This window comes from Podarcis raffonei, chromosome 1, assembly GCF_027172205.1.
Source record: "Podarcis raffonei isolate rPodRaf1 chromosome 1, rPodRaf1.pri, whole genome shotgun sequence".
Taxonomy (NCBI): Eukaryota; Metazoa; Chordata; class Lepidosauria; order Squamata; family Lacertidae; genus Podarcis; species Podarcis raffonei.
Window position 1 is genome coordinate 45,607,984 of NC_070602.1, and position 15,562 is coordinate 45,623,545.

General features: G+C 41.7%; 1 protein-coding gene across 4 annotated transcripts in view; it reads right to left on the bottom strand.

The window, feature by feature from the left end:
* Positions 1-449: 449 nt before the first annotated feature.
* RBM25 (RNA binding motif protein 25) overlaps positions 450-15,562 on the bottom strand; it is a 34,775-nt gene continuing 19,662 nt past the window's right edge. For all 4 annotated transcript variants that reach the window (XM_053384315.1, XM_053384305.1, XM_053384324.1 and 1 more), the window contains 10 exons: positions 13,464-13,744; positions 12,740-12,947; positions 12,174-12,263; positions 9,876-9,949; positions 8,939-9,089; positions 8,250-8,574; positions 6,884-7,158; positions 4,552-4,650; positions 2,022-2,069; positions 450-1,871 (listed from right to left, as the gene is read on the bottom strand). In XM_053384315.1, coding sequence (XP_053240290.1) covers positions 1,779-1,871; positions 2,022-2,069; positions 4,552-4,650; positions 6,884-7,158; positions 8,250-8,574; positions 8,939-9,089; positions 9,876-9,949; positions 12,174-12,263; positions 12,740-12,947; positions 13,464-13,744 — 1,644 coding nt within the window. In that variant the 3' untranslated portion in view covers positions 450-1,778. The remainder of the gene's footprint in view (positions 1,872-2,021; positions 2,070-4,551; positions 4,651-6,883; positions 7,159-8,249; positions 8,575-8,938; positions 9,090-9,875; positions 9,950-12,173; positions 12,264-12,739; positions 12,948-13,463; positions 13,745-15,562) is intronic.

A 15,562-nucleotide genomic window follows, 5' to 3' on the forward strand; every position in this document is an offset into this window, starting at 1 on the left:
TAGATTAAGTTTGGCAACTTTGTTTTTATTTCAACTTGTATTTTGTTGGTGTCCCAGAAGTGTCTGCGGACAGCGCTGGCTCCCGGCCTATAGAGTGAGATGAGCGCACAACCCTAGAGTCTGGCAAGACTGGCCCGTACGGGCAGGGGTACCTTTACCTTTATTTAAATTATTACTGTTAGTCACAGCAACATTTGGTGGAAACGAAGGCTACAAATTTAACAAATTGTACTTAGGGACTTCACTTGATTTCAACAAACTCAAGTGCAACCAGCTTATTCTAGATCCAACTCAATACTATATAGTTTGGCCAGTGTGCAGAATTTGAAGCTGTATTTCCATACTGGGAAGTTTTTGCCAGATCAACAAGCCAACTAATCCATTACTTCCAGAAATGAAATAGAAGTGGTAGTATATTTTGAAACATAATTAAATAATCAAAATCCAGATCAAATATATACATTTTTAATATCTGAAATATTTACATGGTGGAACCATTTATAGGATCCCATTTATTAAGAACAGTTTTTTCCAGCTGTCTTCTTATAATGCATGTACTCAGTAACTCAGTGTCATGGTTACACCTCCTAAATAGGTCAACCTGTATCCTTCAGGTAAAGAGATATCAGAAGAGCAGTATTTTAAAAAGTGAGAATTGTTGCTTCCTGGAAAGTGTTCATCCTGCAATCAAGAAGGCCCATAGCGTACAGTCTTTCTACTTGTGAAGATTTTAAAAAATGCAGTTTACAGTACATTGTTATTGATACCACATCAGCATATGTATAAAACTCATACAGAGTAAGAGGACAAGAAATATCATCCTCTATCTGACAGACAGCTTACAGTACAAAAAGAAAGTCACAACTGACTTGATGACTTACATAAAAACAAATTTCTCCATTGTTCGAAAGCATATGATTTTAACATTGTAAACTGTTGTGCTCAAGTTACATTTTTAAACCTTTTCTATCCACAAGTTTCCCAAACCTGTCTATGGATTTTATTTTAAATAATTAAAAAAGAATACTTTAGATGTCAGACTTGTATTAGTAGGAAGCTAAAATTAAATAAATTTGTGCACTAGTTATCCTTGATTAAAAACACAACTGAGTATTAAATTCTGTCACCACCGTAACTGAACAAAAGGCCTCATGTAACGAGCAGGAGGAAATTTATCAATGGCTTTACAAGGATGCCTGAGTTGAAGCAAGTCCACCATGTTTTTCTATAGATTCCTCTAGAAATATTAGAAAGTCCAACAAGAGAATGATCCCCTATCCATGCAGATGAAAACTGTGTGCCAACAAAATGATCCCATCCATTTTTAGAATTTTAAAGTTTATTCTAATATTTTAAAATGGAGAAAGGAAAGAAGAGGTTGGTGTATTTACACAAAATTCAATTATTTTGGTTTGTGGTAAGCACAGATGCTTCTAAAACATGGGTCTTTTTAATATTTACAAGGAACAGTTTAGAAGATGAATATCAGAGACTGTGTACAGCAGCTGCAGTAGTTTATGAAACAATACCTGTAACTGTACCTGGTGAGTGAAAAACCACCAATGCAGAATTCAGATAATTACAACCAAGGAAGCTGGGGTGAGGGCAGGAGGGAGGGAGAGGGGACCTCAGTGTAACAAGATGGGAAAAAATTCACATTTTCTACATTTAAAAAATACAGGTCTCACAAATGTCTCTTGAAGACAGAGAAACTTCAAAGTTCTTCAGTGATGCAGAACAAAAGTTGAAATGGCGCCCCCAAAACAAAAAGGGATTCTTTATTTCACCAGCCCAATTTTTTTGGCTTCTGTTTCATATATTAATAACCTCCACATTTTGACTATAAAAACTTCAGCTTCTTCATCTAGCACCTACATCAAAAAAGAAGAAAATAGGGCATTAAAAACCAGAGGAAAAGGTCCATCTCTCTGAATACATTTAGTGAAGGTGATTCTCACAGAAGAACTCTAAGTTTACACAAATTAGAAATTCTGGATGTGGCATGTTTTTCCTTTACTCACCATAGCAACATCATCCAAGATGCTCTGTGGTGAACTATGAGCCATAACCTGAAAAAGAGAGACATATCAACATTGAGAACACAGCACTTGTATGACTGAACACAGCACTTGTATGGTTCCATGCAAGACTTAGAACTGTTACCCACATAACAATAACGTTCTTGCAGGTAGCAAACACACGTATCTTAAAATAAAATCCATGAGAAGCAAGCCCGCTGCTTTCAATTTTAAATAAGGTTGTTTGCTCCAGGGGAAGCTTCTGAGAATGGAAGCAAGCACCGTGATTTTTACTGTCCCCCCCCTTCCCTCTGTAGGTCCTTGCACCTCAAAAACCCATTCCAGAAGATTGGGGGGGGCTTTTGGAAGAGCACGGGAGGTGTTACGGGTATGTAGGAGAAATAGGGAATTTGAGAAACGGCTTCTCTTCCCATTCCATTCACAAAAGCCTCTGCTGATCAAAAACCCTTATTGTGAGTAGAAACACAACTGGATACAACCCTAAATTATTTGAAAGGTGGACCAAAAGGCATTTTTATTTTCAACCCCCTTGTTCGATTCATAACAGGTATTTGATTGCATTTGTAAGTGACTGAGGTAGACCAAGATCAGTGAGAAAGGAAAGTTACCACTTGTGTCTTGCCACCTTAGTTAACTCAAAACAAAACCCTCACACAGTTTGCTGTCATGTTGGAGCAGACTGTAGTTCCCAAAATAACTGATGCACAAGCCTGCAGGTTATGTGTGCAAGTCTAGTATCAGGCTTTTGACCCATCAGTTTAAAACAAGAACATAGTTATATATTTATGCATAGAAGGCAACACACTGTCAGTAGTTTACTTTGGGCAAATACTGTGAAATGAAAGTGCACAGAATGGGAGGTGGAGAGAAAGTTACCACTGTACCTACCTGAAGGGTAGATTTGCTTGTCCAGTGTAGCATCACTGAGTTGGGCTTCCTTGCGCCTCCAGTGGATGAAGGGAGGAGTACCTTTTACAGGAAATGGGCTGACTCCTCTTTAGTTTTGCATACTCACTGAGCATGAACAGTCCAGAAATGAAACTCAGACTAATGTTAACCTATATCCTACAACTGAAAGCCGACCGTGCTAGCAGAGGTGGAAAGAGATGTTGTAGGCTATGCAAGGGTGTGGCCTCGGTGATGCTACATTGGACAAGCAAATCGACTCTTCAGATAGGTACAATGGTGCTATTTCACTTGCCCATGTAGCATCACTGAGTTGGGATGTACAAAAGCCCAACCAAGTAGGGTGGATCCCAACGGCAACAACTTACTACTCCAGCCAATGCTGTTTCAGAGGAAGCAAAGGGTGTGAGACAGGCATGCTGTAGAAGTAGTACTGAGTGGCCAGACATGCTGCCTGAAGTTTGAGCCAGTCAATGCTGTGCTGTGACTCAAAGGGTCTCCCATCCATCTGGACCAGTTGCCCCTTGCAATGTGCTCCAATGCACTCATGTGATGCTGAGACTGCCATCCTACCCTATAAGGGGGATATTAGCTCCATTGGTGAAGGGAATGCCACACACAGCTGTGGTGTCCTCTAGGCCTGGTCTAGCCTGCTCAGGAGCGTTTGGCCTACTTCAGGCCGTGGTGGCTTGGGTGCATAGGGGGTGGGAAACAGCTCATACTTTGACTAGTGATGACAGTACAGTGGTACCTCGGGTTAAGAACTTAATTCGTTCTGGAGGTCCGTTCTTAACCTGAAACTGTTCTTAACCTGAGGTACCACTTTAGCCATTGGGGCCTCCCGCTGCCGCCGCACGATTTCTGTTCTCATCCTGAAGCAAAGTTATTAACCTGAGGTACTATTTCTGGGTAGAAGAAGAAGAAGAAGAAGAAGAAGAGTTTGGATTTGATATCCCGCCTTTCATTCCCTTTAAGGAGTCTCAAAGCGGCTAACATTCTCCTTTCCCTTCCTCCCCCACAACAAACACTCTGTGAGGTGAGTGGGGCTGAGAGACTTCAAAGAAGTATGACTGGCCCAAGGTCACCCAGCAGCTGCATGTGGAGGAGCGGAGACGCGAACCCGGTTACCCAGATTACGTGACTACCGCTCTTAACCACTACACCACACTGGCTCTCAAGCAGAGTCTGTAACCTGAAGCGTCTGTAACCACTGTACACATTTCTAAAAATCCACCTCAGCCAATGACACCTCTGTAAGGGCTAAAAATTAAAGCCTGCAGAGAGGTAGATCTCACTGTATCACTGCTGCTAAGGAGGGCAATCCAATTATCCCTAAAGGGGGGGGGGAGCTTCTTCTCAGAAGCCAGTCTGTGAAGATGAGGGAAAGGAAGTCTAATTTTTATTTTTAGTATTTATACATAGAAAGAACAGTAGAAACAGCGGAATCACAGAAGAAAATTGCTAAGCTGAAATGAAAGAGTAAAAGGAGCCAGTCTATTTGCTGTAAAGGCTATTCCTGACTTAGTCCAGAGGTGCAAGTAAGCCCAACTGGCAAGCGAAATTATAGCACCAGCCACCTAAAATATGTATTTATGAAGAAGTTTACCTTTGAACAAACAAAGTCAACTAGCGTTGCTTCTTCTTCACCAATATATTCTATTATTTTCTTGTTGATCCATGGTCTAATTCGACGTTCCATTAATGTCTAGAATAGAAAATATTATCATTTTAAATAGTTTCCATATTTTTTTATTTGGACCATACATTGCTTTCATCCCTTGTCACTTATAAAAGGTAAAAGTAAAGATAAAAGTAAATGACCCCTGGATGGTGAGGTCCAGTCAAAGGCTGCGGTACAGTGCTCATCTCGCTTCAGGCTGAGGGAGCCAGCATTTGCCCATAGACATCTTTTCAGATCATGTGGAGAGCATGACTAAACTACTTCTGGTGCAACAGAACACCGTGACGGAAGCCAGAGCGCACGGAAACGCTGCTTACCTTCCTGCCACAGCGGTACCTATTTATCTACTTGCACTGGTATGCTTTTGAACCGCTAGGTTGGCAGAAGCTGGGACAGAGCAATAGGAGCTCACCTCATCGATTGGATTCGAACCACCAACCTTCAGATCAGCAAGCTCAAGAGGCTCAGTGGTTTAAACCACAGCACCACCCACGTCCCTTTGTCACTTATAGCAACAATACTGTATTAACATTAAAAGAAAATATCTGCTAGTTCAGACTAAAGGCCTATCTAGTCCTGCAACCTGTTTCCCAGAAAGGCCAACCAGATGCCTCTGGGAAACAAACATGTAGGACATGAATGAAATACCCCTGTTCCCACTGTTCCCCAGTGACTACTACTGATGAATTTTGCCTCCAGATCCTGGAGGCAGTATAAAGCCGTTATGCCCAATAGCTACTGAAAGCCTTCTCTATGAATTTGTCTAATCCCATTTTAGCTGGTGGCTATGACCACATCTTGTAATGTAGTGTGTAAAGAAGTTCCTATTGTGTTTATGACTGCAAGATTTAAATGCGCTTACATCAGTAAATAAACCAAGTAAAGCTTGAATTAATTTTAAGTACTGGTGCTATTTTTTTAGATTTATCTGCTTCTGGTGTTTAATTATAGCAGAATGAAATAGAAAAAAATGTTTTAGGTTGCAACCCTACACACCTGGAAATAAGTCCCACTGAACTCAATGAGACTTACTTCTAAAACAATATGCATATGACTGCAGAGTTAAGATGGCAATTCCCTTATCAAAATTTGCTTTAAATTCCTTCGATTTCAAGGCATGTACAGTATGTAACATGTAAAAAAAATTAAGTAGATCAGTTAAAAGACAAAATGTTTATGAACTTAACATTATTTAATTGGTAGCTAGCTCTTGCCAAACTTGTAAGCCAGGATCCAAAATAGGACATGGGCAGATGTATCAATACAACAGGTTTTAGTTGTCTCCCTATGCCTGCAGCAGATCTCATCAAGGAGACAAGTTTGACCGAACAGCAACATGCCTCCTTACTTCTTGCCTGCTATATATTCCATGCTACCACTACTAAATGATCTGATATATAAGTGAATGGCTTGAATCCAGAATTCTCTTTCACTGATTAAAGTACAGTGAGCAGAAGTGATTTCCTCTTCCCCCCAGCCTCTTGTGTCCTCCATACAGTGGTACCTCAGGTTAAGTACTTAATTCATTTTGGAGGTCCGTTCTTAACCTGAAACTGTTCTTAACCTGAAGTACCACTTTAGCTGATGGGGCCTCCTGCTGCCGCCGCGCCGCTGGAGCACAATTTCTGTTCTCATCCTGAAGCAAAGTTCTTAACCCGAGGTACTATTTCTGGGTTAGCGGAGTCTGTAACCTGAAGCGTATGTAACCCAAGGTACCACTGTAATGTGTTCCATAGGTTTGGGGGACTTTCCAGAACATTGTGGGAGAGCTTTAAGATGAACAACTGAATATTGTCTTCCCTTCCTACTTCTAGTGGAATCCTTTGCTAGACTGGAAGCCTTTCACAAGCAGAGGGGCACTTAGAAACTTAGGATCCAAGCCAATCTTTGCATTTCGGTACTAACTAACTAACTAACTAACTAACTAACTAACTAACTAACTAAATATCTACACCAGCCACTCTGGGCGGCTTTCAACAGAACATAATTAAATAATTAAAATAAATTAAAATTAAAATAAAATAAAATGATGTGACATACCTATGTTTAGGGTAGTATTTTTTTTCTAGTTAAAGATAAATAGCAGGCATGGGGGCTTGGTTATGTACTGAAATAAGGATTTTCCCACAGAGCTCATATTATTCAATAAGGTGCATAAATTTTACCTATACTCAGTGTTGAACCACAAGAGCTGGCAAATTAGTGCAACACATGTCCTGTAGTTCATACTCAAGATTTTGTAAAAATTTACACTTACTGAATCCACAATAGACCAGTCAAGAGGATAAGCAAAGAGTTCTGGTTTGGCTGTGGGAATTTTCTCAATTAGACTCTTAATGTGCTTGCGCTTCTCCTCAGTATTGACGCTGCCTTTGGAGGAGCCTTTGTCTTCATCACCATAATCCAGGGGCACCAGTTTCCTTTTTCGGGGCATGTCATCACTGTCTTCATCCTCAAACTTATTGAAGACACTGTCCACAGTGAGTTTCTTTCTTTTCACGGCATTGGGTTGGTTAGGACTATTGCAGGCACCTAAAATATAAAGAAGATTCATTCTAATATATTTAAACACAATCTGGAGACTCTTCCAAATTCAGGTAAGAGCTGCACTTTTAAAAACAATGGGATATCAACAAAATACAGTGGTACCTCGCAAGACGAATGCCTCGCAAGACAGAAAACTCGCAAGAAGAAAGGGTTTTCCGTTTTTCGAGGTGCTTCGCCAGACGAATTTCCCTATGGGCTTGCTTCGCAAGAAGAAAGCCCATAGGGAAATCTACGGGGACCTCTTTTTAAATGCTGGCGGTCGGGAGCAAAGACTTTCGCCCACCGCCGGCCTTCAGAAGAGGTCCCGACCGCCTGCCTTCCCGGGATAGCGGAGAAGCGCAGCGCGTTTCTCCGCTATCCCCGACGGCTTTTGAAGGCAGGCGGGGGGGAGCAAAGACTTTTGCCCACCGCTGGCCTTCAGAAGAGGTCCTGGACCTCTTCTGAAGGCCGGCGGGGGGCAAAAGTCTTTGCTCCCCCCCGCCGGCCTTCCCGGGACAGTGGAGACTTCTCCGCTGTCCCGGGGCGATTTTAAAATGCTGGCGGGCGGCAGCAAAGCCCTCCTGTCCCCGGAGCTTGTGGGGCGGGAGGTGGGGAGAAGGGCTTTTCTTCCCACCGCCAGCCTTCAGAACAGCCTTCTGAAGGCTGGCGGTGGGAAGAAAAGCCCTTGTCCCCCCCCCCCCAGCCTTCAGAAGAGGTCAGGGGACAGACTGTCCCCGGACCTGGTCTGAAGGCGGTTTCCATAGGAACGCAGTGATTGATTTTCAATGCATTCCTATGGGAAACCGTGCTTCGCAAGACAAAAAACTCGCAAGAAGAAAAACTCGCGGAACGAATTAATTTCGTCTTGCGAGGTACCACTGTAATAATAAAAGACTGGGGGGAGAAAAATCAACCACAGAGCAAAGTGGCTAAGATTAAAGAGTTTATTCTATGCTGCTTCACTCAACTGCTCTGCTCTCAAATGGATCAATAATAATTATACAATCAAAAGGTTCAAAGAAGGGAAGCACAGAATCTGACTTCCTATCTTTGTGCCCTCCTTCCTCACATGGATAGAAACAAGAAAAAAAACTTGCCCAATTTGAGGCTAAGCCCTATTTTAGGCCTGTACTCCTCTGGCTGCTGCTGATCTGGCGAGTTTTCATGTGGGATGATAATACCACAGGGAGATTCGTCCCCAGGAGTGTTAGGAGTTGCATTGCCACTTGCTGAGGAAACAGATGGGGCAGAGCTGATGGGTCGCAAGGTTGGTTTAAGGCAGGGCTTTTGCTCTGGCTCTTCCTCCTCTTCTTCGGGTTCTTCCCTCTTCTCTTCCTTTTCTTGCTTTTCCTCCTCCTCTTCCTCAGATTCTGGCTCCTGTTTGGTTTGTGGCTGTCGACGCCTTTCAGCCTCTTGTTCCATCTATGGAACAAAATTGTGCACATTCTTCACCAAATGCACTTATTAGGAGTTAAAACATGCAAAGCCAGCCTGGCTGTCCCCGTAAATGGATAATCCTAGTTAATCCGAGGCAGTTTTTTTAAAACTCGATTTTATTTGGCTTTATAAGTAAGGAATAATCCAGATTAACAATATTATGATACTTATATAAAGAGATCTGAAACAAAAAACTGCTTTCCACATGAGCATGGGGATAAACCCAGGACATGTCAACCAAGAGGGTGAGTCACAAATCTCTAGCTTACCAACAGTCTACTACATGACATGGTCTACTATTATAAAAATGCTCATTCACCATCCTTTGCCAAAAAAAGGAGTTTCTTACCCTCTGTAGCTCTGCATCTGGATCTGGGTGTCCTTCTGCAAGAAGACGTTGCCGGATTTCTTCCAGTTCTTCCTTTTCCCTTTTCCTATCTCTTTCGTCTGCTTCCATTTCCTTTTCCCTATCTCGCAATCGCTTCTGCAGAGCGCTTCCCCTGTAACATGTATTCACTTTTGTTTTAAAGGTCTCGTGGCACTTGTTTCCCACAAATATTTTTCAAAAACAGTACACCATAAGCACCCGATACAGAATATTGACTATAAAGTTTCATGTTTCATTCCCTACATCAGAGAAATAAAATATTCTGTTTGGAGTAGGATTTAGCCCTGTACTTCTTTGTATCTGAATTCTTACAAGAACATGCCAGGAAGGAATAGCAATTCTTAAAACTAGGGAAATAAAAATCCTTTAGTTTGAAAGTGATTAAGAGTCTCCGCATTCTTCCAACTCAAAGTTATCTGAATTTGTTCAGTGCTTTTCATAAAAGAGGTGCATATTTGCTAGGATTTGTCTAATGATCACTCTTATTGGTGCTCCAATAAATTTACAAATTTGGGGCTGCCATCTCCATCATTGAATACACAGGTTTTCTTTGTGGTGTGGAGCACCTTTGGCTAGCTTAACCTGATTCACCCACTACATGCCCCACATTGGGCAGAAATATCCCTTCACTGCAGTGGGTTCGACTAGATGACCCTCATGATCCCTTTCAACTCTACAATTCTATTATTCTAAATCACATTGTCTGTAAACCTCTCCTACTCATCACATGTTGGAACACAAGGTTTCCTACGTCTGTTTTTCTGATAGGAGTCATGTTGACGAAACCTGAGAACACAAACTGATTTATCTCATGAACCGCCCTGAGACCTGCAGGTATAGAAGGGTATACAAATTTAATGAATAAATAAAAATCTCCTGCAGTTCATGCTAAGCATACCTATAGTATTTTGGATCATCTCTGTCATCATCATAATCTTCTAGAAATTCTTTTAGACGCTTAGCTTCTTTTGCCTATAAGAGAGTTGAAAACATTTAATTAATTTCAGACAGAAATTAGCTCATCACCCTTGAAGGAGCAGAAGTTATTCCCTACCAGAAAGTTTCTAGAGTAGCACCTTCCTTTAAGTAGATAGCAAGTCACTACTAGTTTGCTTTTCCTGCTTCTGAAACGGTATTTCCTCCTCACAAACTACTGAACCCTCTGAAGCTTGAGTTGAGAATGGACTTCCCAGTTCTGAACTAAAGTGTAGAGGCATGAGATAAGTTAGCCAGGCTTTGCAAAAGGGACCTGAAATAATCGCTTTGAGTGCAAATCTGCCTCAAGTAGCCTGTCAGTTCTGGCTAGGATGCAAGAGAACCAAGTTAATGCGCTCTAAATGCATGAGAGGAATTTGGGCATGCATTTTAGAAAGCAGTTTCCTGTGCCAATCCACTTTTGAAAACAGTCTAAAATATAGCTTTTGAAAATGGATGGGTCCTGCTGTTGAAAGAAACATGTAAAAATGTCACTAGGCATGCAAACTTAGATCCAGCTTCTGCTCCCGTGCAAGCAGGAGCGGAATCAGGGCTGCTTAGCTGGGGAGTGCAAAGCCCCTGTTTCCCAGGTGAGAGATCTCTGACCCCACTCCTGCTTGCATGTGTGGGGCAAGAGGCAGTGCAGGGGTTCTCAGATGCAGCTGCCGGGCTGCAGAAGCAGGATCATGGCTCTCTCAGCTTGGGAGGAGGGGCTTCCACACCCCAGGTGAGCAATCCTGCTCCTACTTGCATGCAAGCTGGAGTGGGAGCGGGCATCTCTTAGGTGGGAAGTGGGGGCTTTGTGCTTCCCAGCTGAGCAGCCCTGGTCCTGCTCCTGCTCACCGGAACATTGGGGCCCGCTCAGTTAGGGCCAGGAGCCTTTCTGCCCCACAGCTGAGCAGCAAGCTGGGACAGCTGCATTGTCCCCAGCCCGCCAGATGCTGGGCTGAAAGCCACTCAGCTCCCGCAATGAGAGCTGAGGCAGTTTCTCCCAGTGCCTTGCCAGCTGAGGTCAATGCAGCTTGTTTCAACATTGTGGGTTGTCACCAAACTGTGATGTTCTGCTGGTGATACATTGTGATGTTAAAAACCTAACATCGCCCAGCCCTAGTCACAACTAGCTTGCCTTGGCCTATGCAAGTAAATGCTTAAGAGTTTTTCTCTCTCAATCTTAAGAGCGCTACCCTAAACATTTTTACCCAGATGCATGTAATACAGAGTTCCATGAAACTTATTCCCTTAGTGTATTTAGGATTATATCCTCAGCATTAGGAGTTCTGAGAACCATGCAAAATCCATTCTCTCCATTTCTGGCAACAAGGTATGAGTTTTTTTAATGACCTCCCATGGGTGCAGACTGACTGTCGTTTCCCCCCTTAGCTTACAACAGCATGAAAAATACTTGCTGCTTATAATGGCAGATTGTTCCAGGCTACCAGCAATACTACAAAACAAGTACCTGTTTGGAGTTAATTTACATGAAAGCCAAAAAATTATATAAAAACACAGAGTTTTTTCAAAAGCTTATGTTCTGAAGATTTATGCTGAAGATCGTATGCAGGCAGCCATGTTGGTATGTTAGAAAAAATACTCTGAGTTTCACAAAACTTTTCCGCTGCTTTCAGATTTAAATAAGGAGGGCAGAGAGGAGAAAAATATGCTGATGGCATAGGGGGTAGTCAAAGCCATGTATGACATTATGGCTTTAAGATGGCAATTCAGAAAGCTCTTTGCAAACTGATTAGGGTACATCATGATCCATGTATCCAATTATAGTCATACTGAGAGTGGAACACTTGAAATTAATGGACATGACAAACTTTGGTCCATTACTTGGAATGGTTGAAGTCTGAGTAGAAAAAATATAAGCAGCCAGTAGTTATTCAAATCTGTCTGAGAGCAATAAGGAAAACATAGCTGCAATATTAGTAAAGTTGGAAAATAGTTTTAGATAATGAACTAAGACCTTTTCACTTTGTAAGGAACAAAGTCTGTAAAGCAGCCAAACACTTTTCTTCGCATAATGCTTTAAAAACAATTATGGCAACATACTCAGCTATTTTTGCAGTAACATTTGTGAGTTACCACTTAAGTCACAAAATTATTATTATTATTATTATTACTATTACTACTACTACTACAGGACACCCTTGTATACCAGCAGAGATTCTGCCATTTGAGCATCTAATAAAAGCAGTGCAAAAAATAATGAACCCCTTACCATTTCTCTTCGCCTTTCTTCCTCCCTCTCAGCTTCTTTTTCATATTCTCTAGCTTTTTTCCGTTCTCTGATCTCCCAGTTTTTAAGACGCTAAAAGAAAATAATCTGTTTACCATTTACTGAACCAGAGAGGGAAAAATCCCATATGTCACTTGAGAGAAGCAAAACCATCCACATTTAATTATATCACCCAGTCTTCTATTTCATTACAGAGGTTCTGTAAAATGCTCTCAAGTTTGATGGTCAATGCTACAAAATTATTAGAATACAGGTATGGACAGGAAACATGCTCCATGATAATGGAGTTGGATCTTTAACAACTATTATCAGACCTCCATTCAGAGAATGGGGCTTTCACCTGAAAAGGGACAACCTCCTTTCAACAAGTGTCTCCTGAGGGAGCATGGGGTACTGGGGGAGAGGGGCTTCAATGCAGGGCTCTAAAGCCGGTGGGTGGGATGGTAGAGTTAATATTTTCACCCCACCCCCCAAAACCAGGTGCTTTCCATTTGCAACAGAATCCCTTTGAATCCAATCCCCAGATCAGAAGCAACATCCTCCTATACCTCTTGATAAGCTGCTTCCTTTTCACGGAGCTTCCTTTCCAGTTTGCGCCGCTCATAGGCATCTTCTTCATCCTCTTCCCTATCCCTTTTCTTGTCCTTTTCTCGCTCTCTCTCCCGTTGTTCTCGTTCCCTTTCCCGTTCCCTCTCTCGTTCCCGTTCCCTCTCCCGTTCTCTCTCTCGCTCCCTTTCTCTGTCTCTGCTTTTCTCTCTGTGGACAAATGTAATGACAAATGATTAATGAATGTAATTGTCAACATTTAATATTGCTGGTAATTGAGATTAGGTCTAACAAAACTAACTCTACTACATAATTAAAACACCATACAATACGAGGTTTACAAAAGTAGCGATTTCGAGATCACCGAAATTAAGCCCAAACTCAAAACCTCTGTTAAGTTTTTCAAATTAGCCACAACGTTGCTTGTGTAGTGATTAGACAAATGACATTTTGAACAACAGACACAGTACATCAGTCTGCTGTCTTTACATTGATACACACACACACGTCTCTCTGTACATTGGTTGTGGCTTTATTCCGTCAGCCAAACCATACAAAAGGGCCTGAGGGACAGGGCACCACGGCTGTCAGCAAATCATACTATTTAATTCATTGCCTCATGGCTTATTGCATGCTGGTCTTCAAAAGAGGTTGCATCCATGAATTATTTCCTTAAGAACCACTGTCAAATTTATTAACAAGTATTCATCACACTGCACAATTTACCTAGATCTGCTCCGATCTTTATTTCGGTCTGAGCTTCTTTCGCGGTCTCTGTCTCGATCTCTTTCCCTGTCCCGGTCTCTGTCTTTAGTGCGGTCCCGATCTCTATCCCGTTCTCGTTCACGCTCCCGTTCCTTTTCCTTCTCTCTTTCACGCTCTCTCTCCCTCTCTCTTTCACGCTCCCTTCTTTCTCTTTCACGCTCCCGCTCCCTCTCTCTTTCACGCCGTTCTTTTTCAATTTCTTGTCTCTCTTTCTCCTTTTTGCCTTTTTCCTCCTCCAATTTCTAGAAACCAAGAGGATTTTCAAAGTTAGCATGTAGCTATAGTCGGAGGCCCCACCCCACCACCACGCACAACACCCAAGGCTGGTAGTGAGCATTTCAAGAACACCAATAATTTAACGTTTAAATATTTAACAGCTTACTGTCAGCTCATAAGAAAAAAAGTTCTGCAATCGTAAGGCTAGATTTCGTGCAAAAAGCATATATCTAACATAGACTGGCAATCTCCAACCTTGGAAAGAAGGGCAATGCTCACCTCATATATGCATATGCTGACAATTACATAGTGCATTGCCATCAATAGTTCACAGAAAACTCCCGAGCCACGAAAGATAGAAAAGAGCTTGAACACAGATGAATTTTTAGCTGGCAAAGTTAATCCTGCCCATGTAGGCAGATCATTTAGTAGGATGCTGACAGACAAGATTACCTCATACCACAGCCAAACCAAATTCATTCTATGCAAGGATGGGAAGTAAAATCAACTTCAACTGTGTATGTTACTTGAAATGTTTGGAAGGATACATCTTACCAATCACTTTATTCTCCCCAACTTTTTATATTTTTTTGCATTCACTGCTTAAAGTAATGGTTTCTAAAGAACAGGATCCTCAAGAAGGTTGGAAATCGCACACAGACAAGACTAAAAGGTTATACAGTACATTTTTACTGAATTCTATACAAAAGTGCATTTTTAAAATTCAAATAATCATGCCTATTACCAAAACTCCCATGAAGACAATAGAAAAATAAAATCTCATTAAAATGATAGATAAATCCATCCTTGGAAGCAATTGGTGTGTGTTAACTTACAGATGCTGTGCTAGGACATGGACCGCCAACACTGGATTAACCTTGCCTACAAGCTATATTTCTGGGAGGAAGAGCAAGTACATGGTTCACAAGTAAACCAAAAAAAGGAAGGAAAAAAAACATAAGCCAAATATCAGCCTGATGGGTGCCAAAATATTAAGGGCATGATCCTTCCACATCCAAGCGTTGTGCCTGAAGAGTCAACATAGGGCTTAACATAGCCCATTTCTCACGCCTTCTCTCCTTAGTGCACATGTGCAATCAGTGCACCATACCATTTCAGCCAATAAGAGGCTCTTGCATCGCTACTCAGCCCCCTCTTGTCACTTGGTGGAAGGAGCATGATCTGTTCCTTCACCAAGTGGCAAGTGGAGGAGGGTGTAAGAGAAGTGCACAAGCCTCTTATTTTCAGCAGTGGTCTGGTTCATTGCCTGCATGTATGCTAAGGAGAAAGTAACAGAGCACCATTATTCCTTACAGGACCCGTCTGTGCATGGGTGCAGCATGAGTGAGGAAGGATTACACCCTAAATATGTTGTATGCAGTTGATGCAAGGGGGAAGAGCAAAATCGCCCCATTTGGCACCGTGTTTACCACCGCTGAAATAATTTATAAACTGGAACAATAAAGTGCGCATATATTTCTCTCTTTCAACAAAGAATTTAAGACAACTTTAAAAACAATCTTACCTGTCAGACAGTCTTCTCGTGTGCGCTCACGGACCAGAGAACCAAAACAAAGTCACAGTAATAAAACTAATAAACAAAAGGTCAATATATCTAACCACCACACTAAATGGTACCAAAAGTGAAATATAGGGAGGATGGTGTTAGATACATTGAACTCACAAAAGAAAAGGGTATTTGAGAATGGTAGAGAACAGCCATAATGGAGGAGGAAAAAGTGAAAGTGTACAGAATGTGGCAACCTACTTTCTAAGTGAAATGCTCTCATACAATATAATTTCATTTAGTGTATTAAGGTTATGCTAGCTATATTAACTTTCAA